The 9,030-nt window shown below is 59.9% G+C and overlaps 1 protein-coding gene across 1 annotated transcript; it reads right to left on the reverse strand.

Annotated features, from left to right (window-relative positions):
• Positions 1–5,789: 5,789 nt before the first annotated feature.
• LOC132478849 (forkhead box protein J1-like) lies at positions 5,790–8,742 on the reverse strand. The gene is made up of 2 exons (XM_060082296.1): positions 8,245–8,742; positions 5,790–6,557 (listed from the first exon to the last, which is right to left on the reverse strand). Exons 1-2 carry the CDS (start codon positions 8,740–8,742, stop codon positions 5,790–5,792), a joined length of 1,266 nt encoding a protein of 421 aa, XP_059938279.1.
• Between the last annotated feature and the right edge of the window lie 288 nt (positions 8,743–9,030).

The following is a 9,030-nucleotide window of genomic DNA, read 5'->3' on the forward strand; positions in this document are numbered from 1 at the left end:
AAGGACCTGCTGTAGAGCACAGGGGACTCTACTCAGTACCCTGTAATGGCCTATATGGGCAAAGAATCTAAAAAAAGAGTGGATATATGTATATGTATAATTGATTCACGTTGCTGTACAGCAGAAACTAACACAACATTGTAAACCAACTCTTCCAATTAAAAAAAATATCTACTTGAGGCCTGAACGATGGTAAAGAGACTCGTGCCAATAGCCTACAAACACTAGTGTACGCTGAGCTGCTAACGTCTCTTCACCTCACCTTTGCTGTGCCGCCAGGGCTGTGATCCTTCTGCTACTGTAACATCAGCCGTTTTCTTCACTAAAGCAGGAAAACCTACTGCCTAACAGTCGGTTCCCCCAAGGGGAGGAAGCTGTTCTCCTGCTGCAGATGAACTTTGGGGCTGCTAGAGCAGTTCTGTGAGACTCAGCTGAGAAGCTGAAGCAGGAAGGAAGGTGATGGCAGTTGCCCAAGAAGCTTCAGGATCTACTCAACGTAGGTGGAGAACTCCATGTATCTACTGCAGCCTTGGCTCAGAGGCCCAGAAAGAGCCAGGAAGGCTGCTGAGGTCCTCAGATACCCTGCTTGCTTTGATATTCCATCAAGAAGACGACCTTTCCCCAAAGCCACACCCTTGAGCAGTGCCACCAAGTCACACCAGTGCCCCTTTCTGTACCCTTCAGAGAATACCCGGGAAAGAAATATAATAAAAGGGAGCAAAAGACCAGGTCTTTTACCATCTTCTTGTGTGGGTGATCCGTCCTCTTCTTCTAGAACATCATTCCCCTAGGACAGAAGGAAGGCACTGTGAGTCCATAAAGCAGTGAAATGAGTCTACTGATTGTCAGAAGACAGAACTAATCACCCTCATGGTATCCATACATTTCCTGTCCGTGTGAGATGGCTGGGAGGCCCAGCAGAGGCAGATTTTGCTTGGCGAGGCAGGATCGGCCCGTAGGGACCAGGTCTGAGACACATTACAGGGGGACCAGGTCTGAGGCACCTTACAGAGGGACCCTGGGACTGTCAGGAATAGCCTTGGTAATAGTTTAGCTCACACTGTTTCTCTCAGGTGGAAATCAAAGTTGCCAAATGATAAAGCAAACCGTGAGATCATAAAACTTTCAGAAACCCTTTAGGATCCCCAATCCCATCCAGATACTCCTTTGAGAACATCTGGCTCAAGAGAAAGTTGTAGAGTCCCCACTGGGAGCTGGGCATTCCATATACCTCAGGCACACCTCCGTCAGAGCACTTCTCACGCTGAGTTATAACTCTGATTCCTCCATCAGATGGAGCTCCGGAATGGATGGGATGGGTGGATTGGGGGTGTGGGCAGGCAAAAGCCATGTCACTCGGTCTTTGTGTCCCCCAGTGCCAGGAAGATGTGAGATGCCTGTGCCAGGTAAATATTAAGTGAATTGGAGGACAAACACCCTCTCAAGGGTCTGGCCTGGAAGACTTCCCTCTGGAACTCACCCCACGCCTATTACGCTGAGACCAGCGCCCTCTGCTAACCGGACAGTCCCTCTGCTCTGCACCCTGCCTCTAACAGATCCAAGTGCACCACCTTGGAAGGCTTCTTCCAGAAGAGCCCCCATCCTATTTGCATCCTGTGCCAGCGCCGGCAGTCCCTCTGACCGGGGAGGGGCACCAGCGTCCACCTTGCTCTTACCTCTGCATCCTGCTCTTCGGCGGTGGCGACGAGGCCCGCAAAGTTGCAGTCTGGAGACGCCGCTGGCGTCACCTGCAAAGGAGCAACAAAAGTCAAGGTGCAGATGCCACCGGCTCTCCTACCCAGCTCGCCTGGCAGCAAACCCAAACCAAGTCCTCAGGACAGAAGTGGTGCCACATGGAAGATCACATCTGAGGGAGTCTTTGATTCAACAACCCGGTACCGTGTTTTCCAGGGCTCCCCTCCCGAGCACTGGGGGGCTTTGCCGATCTCCCTGGCAGGCCCTGGACTGAGCTCCTTGGGACTCGAGTACAGAGCAGAGCAGAGCGGCGAGGGCGATCCCATGCTCCTCTCTTACGTCTCCTTCTTCTGAGGGCGTCCTGCTGGCGGCCCGGGGGCAGGGGAGAGCCTCCCCGTCCTCTTCCATGCCAGGGGCGATGTAGGAGCCGGACATGGAGGAGACGGTGTCGGTGCTGATCTGGGAGGACACCATGGACATGACCTTCCTTCTTCAAGTCTGGGTCCCCAGTATGTTGAGGGGGGCAGAGGCGGGGAGAAGAGTGTTTCCTGCCCTCAGCTCAGCTCTTCAGGAGGCCTGGCGCATTTGCTTCAGGCCAGCATGGAATCCCATCCCGGGGGCCTTGCCGTCACTGGAGCTGGGGGTGGCCTGTCCCGTGGGCAGACGGCGAGGGTCCCCAAACACTGAGTTCCTGAACATTGCCCGTCATCCCTTTCCTGGCTGGCGATACATGGGGGAGGGAGGATAGGGAAGAGGTGGAAAGTGAGGAGACAGAAAGCTGGCTTCTTGCTTTGGGAAGGGACTGTACCACACCTGAGGCTGAAGTGGCTGAAGGGCTTCTCACCTCAAAAGTGGAGATCAAAGGAAATGCGAAACCTGCCCAGAGAGCTTGAGTCATGGGCTCAAAGCCACACAGGGCAAAAGAGAAAGGACAACTCAGTGCCACATGGGGTCCTGGATTGGGATGCTGGAATGGAGAGGAGCATTACTGGGGTGATCTGCAAGATGTGAAGGGGGTCTGCGGTTACATGGGATTACCAGGTCAGTGTTCATTTCCTGATTGTGATGGTGGTACTGGGATTATGGAGGCGTGTCCTTGTTCTAAGGAAACACACACTGAAGTATCTAGTGCTAATGGGGCAGCCTGTCTGCAACTTACTGTTAAGGGCGCAAAATATATATTGACTGGGATTACATTGAATCTCTAAATAAATACGGAGTCACTGAATGTTTTTTGAAAAAGCCACCCAGCCAAGGGCCGGGGCAGGGATGAATAGGAGGGACAGGATCCACTCACGCTTCCCGCCCCCTCCACCGCCAACCCCCAAACGCTGCCTGCTGAAAGGGTGTGTGAAGCCCTGTGTTCTGGCCGCTTCGGAGCCCCCTCTTAGCTTTGGCTGCTCGTTGGCAGCATCCATGGACCCTTAAAAGTGCCAGTGTTTGGGTCCCAGCCCCAGAGACGCTAGTGCCAAGCATAGGGATTTTCAGGAGCTCCTGGGGATTCTTCCTGGCAGCCAGAAGCTTCTTCAGCCTTTCCTTACCTGGCAGGCAGTTCTGCCAGCCCCTGACCTTGCCCCTCTTCCCCCAGCATGGGCCCAGGCAGAGGGTGAGGAGGGGGGACAGTGACCGGCCCCACCTGTCAATCCAGGGTGTACCCCTTTTGGCGGGGGCTGGAAGCTGAGCCTGGGGACCAGTGGAGAGGCTGGAGCCCCCATGTTCCCCCAGTGCTGGGGAGCGTGGGGAGGAAGGCCGGAGGGTGGTGGGGAGAGGGAGGGAGTCGTTGCTTAGGGGGTGAAGGGAGTCTCAGAGGGAGGTTGGGGCAGCCTCCTCAGCAAGCGGTGGGAAGGGGATGGGCTGCCTCCTGAGCTCTGTAAGGCCCCAACCCGGCTGGCCCTGCAGTGGGCGCACCCTTCTGAAATATTTGGAATAATTAGCAAGGGAAAGCAGCAAGTTGGCGGGGGAATGCCAGGGTGTTCTGGAGCCAGCCTCCAGTGCAAGGAAAGAAAGGGGCTTCAGGAGAAAGGGGCCCGTGGAGGCTGGGCAGGATTGTGTAGGACAGTGCCCGTTTGTGTGTGTGTGTGTGTGTGTGTGTCTGTGCGCACGTGCACGTGAGTGCTGGGGGAAGGGGCTGTGCACCACAAGGGCGTGCTGGCGGGGCCAGGTGCGGGCTCGGGGGAGAGATGGGTTCCCGGCAAAGCTGGGGTGAGGGGGTTGAAAGGTGCCTGCTGAGTGTCACATATTTGCTGTGCCTCAGTTTCCCCATCAGAACTCTGGTACATTGATTCCGCACAGGCTGGAGCTGTAGGGTCTAGGCACCCTGTCTTCCGTCTGCCCTGATGGCCTCCCTCAGCCCCAACCTGCATTGGAGGGAAGGCCCTGGGCGGGGTGAATGAACCCCAGGGTGGCAAGTGGGGCCCCAGGGGCTGGGGCCCTCTGACCTCACACCCTGTCCCTTCAGGAAGGGACCAAGGGAGGGAGGAGCTGGAGACAGGCCCAGGCGAGGACCGCAGGTGAGTCTGGGCAGGCCCTCAACTTGGGCGAGGTGGGGAACATGAGCCGAGCCCTGGGCAAGAACGGCCTTTGTGAGAGAGTCCCCAGGGCCAGGGAGGGGGCTGTGCCTCCTTTGCCGCCTGCTCCTCGGGGCTGTGGGTACAGTCTCCCCATTGCACATATAGAGGTGCCGAGGCCCTGGCTGCAGGGGACCCCCGAGGGCCGCCTCTCAGCCCCTTTCTCTCTGGGCACCCAGAGATCATGAGGAGTGCATCAGGGGACACTCTGCAGGCCTTTGGTGCCCCCCATCTTCCTCCCAGCCATTCCCCCTTGGGCCGTGGCCTCCCCAAAACTGGCCCATGCTTTTCCCCAGAGAAAGTTGCAAGCAGGTCCATTTTGAGACTTTTAAAAAGTTTATTTATTTATTTTTTTTTTCTGTACGCGGGCCTCTCACTGTTGTGGCCTCTCCCGTTGCGGAGCACAGGCTCCGGACACACAGGCTCCGCGGCCATGGCTCGCGGGCCCAGCCGCTCCGCGGCACGTGGGATCCTCCGGGATCGGGGCACGAACCCGCGTCCCCTGCATCGGCAGGCGGACTCTCAAACACTGCGCCACCAGGGAGGCCCTTAAAACTTTATTTTTAAAACTGTTTTTATTGTAAATAACTTTCTATGAAAAAGGTTAAAATGCCCGACGGGTTAGGAGAGTGGATGTGGGATGCAGCCCAGGGCGTTTATGGTGGAGCAAGACACTCCCCTGCAGGAGTGCAAGCAAGGGCACGGGGCCATCCCCCCATTCCTGGTCCCAGTGGTTCTAGCAAGCACTGCGTCCCTCCCAGTTAAGCCTCAGCTATAGCTACACTCACTACATTAGTCTGTCTGTGCCCTTTCCCTCTGCAGCTTGGCTGCCCCAGCCCCTAACCCCCAGATCCCCATCTCCCCGCTGCTCTCAGCCTCAAGTTGGGCTCAAAGATTAGGGACACATGCCCTCTGCCCCACCTCTAGGGATGAAGCCAGAAGATCCCAGAGGCCTTAGAAAATCTCCTGGTTCCACCCGGCACCCCGGCCTCCTTTCTGTCTCCTCTCTCTTCCCCCCTCCGCCTAGCTCCTCCTCACAGACTGCCGGGAGAGGCCTCTTGGGTGTTAATTTGCAGTCACCTAATCAGCATGTGTTGTACCTGGGAACTTGCTCTGGATAGAGACCTGGGGAGGAGAGCAGGAGAGAGAGAAGCTTCAGAAGCTAAGGTGTTCGGGGCGGGCCCCGTACTGATGTTTCCAGCTTGGCCAGGGCCCCTCCAAGCCGCAGCTCTCATAGTGCAGGGCCCTTAGCGTGTCTCTGGGGCAGGGCGGAAGTGGATCCATGAAACACTGTGTGTATGGGGGGCTGGGGAGCGGAGGCAGCAATTTTGGTCCTGGGCCCCAATTCTCAGCCTGCTGGACTAGAATCTGAGGATGGCCTGGGCTGGGGGCCGTGTGGCCTGGTGGGGTGACCTGGCCCAGCCCCTGCCTGGGCGGTAGGGTGTCCATGGGCCTGCACTGGCGGGGAGGGGGGCAGTCTGGGCCCAGACTTCGGTGCTGTCTGGAGGTGGGGCAGGGCCTGGCTTCTTACAAGAAGGCGCCCAGGCTGGCCCAGTCATGCAGGTCAGAGGCCAGTGTGGCATCCCCGGCCTCAAAGAGGGGCTCGGGGGGCAGGGAGCTACGGGTGCTCTCGTCCCAGGGGTGCTCCAGGAAGGATGTGGCCAGCAAGGTCTCATCGAAGTCCAGGCTGTCGGTAGCCTGCTCCACTGGAGGCCCCCAGGTAACAGGGCAGTCGATGTGGTGGCCATGGATGGTGAGGTCCACGTCCCCGTGGGAGGCAGGGCTCAGCGGCGGGATCAGCTCCGAGGTCTCCAGCGTGCCCAGCTCCCCGTCCAGCGTGCCAGCGTCCAAGATGGCCTCCCAGTCAAAGTTGCCCTTGAGGGGTTCCAGCTCACCCTGCTCCTCCGGGGTCAGCAGCAGGGGGCTGGAGGGCCGCGGGACCTTGGCCTCCTGCTTGGGCAGCGGCTGTTGACGCTTACGCCCCAGCCTGCCCTCGCCTGCACCCCAGCCCGCCTCCCCAGTGGCCTCCTCGAACTCCCGCAGCAGCTGCTGGGCCTCGGTGCTCACGGTCAGTGGCCCGGCCCATGGGGCGGCGCTGGGCTCTGGCGCGGCCTGGCGGGCAAAGGCCGGGTGGATGTGGACTGGGGGCAGCCGCCGCTTCTTCAAGGCCCCACTCAGCAGCCGCTCGGCGTACTGGGGGTCGATGCGCCAGAAGCCCCCCTTGCCTGGCTCGTCCTTCTCCCGGGGCATCTTGATGAAGCCCTTCTTCAGGGACAGGTTGTGGCGGATGGAGTTCTGGACACAGGGAGATAGGAGAGAAGGAAGACAGCTGGGAGAGTGGGTGGGGTCAGTGATGGGGGGCTCCTAGCGCCACTGCCAGTCCCACCACCACATTCTCTCCGATGGGGGCAGGGGAGACAGAGGCGCTGCTCCGAGCGGGAGGCTCTGGGACACCAGCCACGGGGCACCAGGAGCTGGGAGTGCTGTCGGGGGCTTTTGTTCCCTTTTGCCAGGATATCTGCCTGCTCAGTCATCCGAGCCCTGAGCCGCAGGGTGGCTCTCAGTGCCAGCCTGTCCTGCCCTCCCTCCCTTACCCCGCTGCTTGCGGCCTCTGCTCAAAGGCCTTGGCTCCCCCAGGTCCTGGACGGCCATCTCCCTCTGCCTGGGCCTGGCTGGCCTTCTCTGTTTGTGAAATGAGTGAGTGGGTGTGAGGGGGTGTGTGTGGCGGGGGGGATGAAGTGTGGGAGGATCTGATGACTTTCCTTGATTCTAGAGCCGGCTGCTGGCCTGGGCCCTCACCCACCATGTCCCCCTCCTCCCACCCCAGGCTCTGAGGCCTCAGTTGATTATTACCCAGCCAAGAGCATAGCGCTCATTCCTGGGGCCTCTCAGGCTTGGGGTGGGGTGGGGGGTGGTGGAGGGTCTCTGCTTTCTCACCAAGGTTACAAATGGTACCTGCCCCAGGGTCAGGGCCCAAGCAAACGTGGAATAGCTGTGATCACAGGAACTCTGATCCTGTGACCTGTGCCACAGGGAAGGATCTGTGCATCCTCAGGGTCTCTGTCCCCAAGTAGCCCCTGATCCTGATGGTCGAAGAGGCTCAGGGCAGTGTGTGCCCAGCCTGAATCACCATCCTGCCTTGTTCACGCCTGGGTGCACAGTCCAAACCACGCTGGGGCACAGGGGTCTGGGGCCTGGTGGGTGGGGCCGGCAGGTGAGTAGTGCCCCCTGGCAAGACTGGGAGATTTACATGGTGGTCTGGGCCCCTTGGCTGCTCTGTGCCAGGTTCCGGAGACTTGGAACATGAAGCCAGTGTGGGAGGAAAGAGCCCCTGTGGAAAGCACGTGGCTGAGGTAATTGTCCCCCCAGGGAGGTTGATGAGAAGAGGGGGAGGAGTGTAGGCAGGAAACTAGGGAGGGCTTGGGGTGGGGGCTGGCACGGCAGCTTTCGGAAGGCCCCGGAGCCCTTCCACTGGGACACAGATGGCCTTCACACCCTGCAGCACGCCCCTCTCCCCTCCCAGAGCCCCTCCAGCCAACTGAAAGCAGGCGGGATGCAGAGCCTGGCAGGAACGATGCTCTGCCTCCAGTCAGGCCCTGACAAACTGACCTTGAGGAGGGTAGTGTCGAGGAATTCCAGGACTTGGGACAAAAATGTGTCCCTCAGTCCATCAACCTACCCTGGGGGGCTGTGTCCACGCATAGTTCAGCCCTGGTCTTTGGGCTGAGCCTGCCGGATGAGTGACAAGTTCTTTCCACTTGAACCTCTAGGTCGGCACCCCTACAGCCCTCTGAACATCCTCCCTCCTCGGTCTCTGAAGTCAAAGGGGCAGCAGTCCAAGCACTGGGCTCCCTTGAGGTCCTTCCTGGACGGCCTTCCTCTCTCGGGGCCCTGGCCGTACCGCGCCTACTTGGCCTGCGGATCTGGGATGTGAGTCCAGTCCGCGCGGGCATGGGGAGGGAGGGAGGGAGTGCCTCCCTACCTGCCAGGTGGGATCAGCGTGGCGGAAGTAACAGAAACTGTCCGTGATCCACTTGTAGATGGCCGACAGGGTGATCTTGGTGGCCTTGCTGGCCTGCATGGCCATGCAGATGAGCGTGGCATACGAGTAGGGCGGCTTCACGTGCGGGTTGGTGGCGTAGTCCACGTCGTCGGGAGGCGAGGCCTGCAGCCCCGAGGGGGCGCTCCGCGGCGTGCACAAGGACGTGGGCTTGCCGGGTGTGTGCGGCTGCCCCAGGCAGGCGGGGTCCGCCGCCAGGGGAGACCCCGGCTCGGCCGAGCCTGACAGCTCGTGGTAGCCGTGGGGGTCGGTGTCCGCCGAAGGCAGGGCGGGGACCTCGGCGTTGAGAAAGGAGAAGTCCTGCAGCCACTGCAGGCTGGTCAGGCTGTCATTCAGGGCGTTGGACTCCTCCAGGCCGCCTTCCGGTCCGGCCTCCTCCGCTGCCCCTGCTCCCGAGACGCGTAGCCAGCTCTCCGCCATATCTGCGGGGACTCTCCGAGGGGGCTGTCAACATCCACGAGCCGAGCCGAGGGTGGCCGCCGAGCTCTCCGGCCCGCTGACTCCCGCGGCTTCAGTTACGCAGCCTCCCGGAAGCGGGCTTCCATCCCGCGATCCGGGGGTAGCCTCCTCCAAACGGAGTGTGGTGCCTGCGGGGACCAGAGCGGGAACTGAGCCCTCTTTCCCCACCCACGAGGGGAGAGTGTGGGCGAGGGGGGAGGCTCTTACTAAAATCCTTCCTGCAGCTGGGGAGGATCTTTTACTGCCGAG

The sequence above is a fragment of the Mesoplodon densirostris genome, chromosome 18 (assembly GCF_025265405.1).
Source record: "Mesoplodon densirostris isolate mMesDen1 chromosome 18, mMesDen1 primary haplotype, whole genome shotgun sequence".
Classification (NCBI taxonomy): domain Eukaryota; kingdom Metazoa; phylum Chordata; class Mammalia; order Artiodactyla; family Ziphiidae; genus Mesoplodon; species Mesoplodon densirostris.

What these genes read in the sequence shown, in the direction of transcription:
- LOC132478849 (XM_060082296.1), bottom strand. Translation starts at nt 8,742, where the DNA reads ATGGCGGAGAGCTGGCTACGCGTCTCGGGAGCAGGGGCAGCGGAGGAG. An exon ending in ACGCTGATCCCACCTGGCAG is followed by an intron (nt 6,558 to 8,244) that starts GTAGGGAGGCAC and finishes CCCTGTGTCCAG; the next exon opens with AACTCCATCCGCCACAACCT.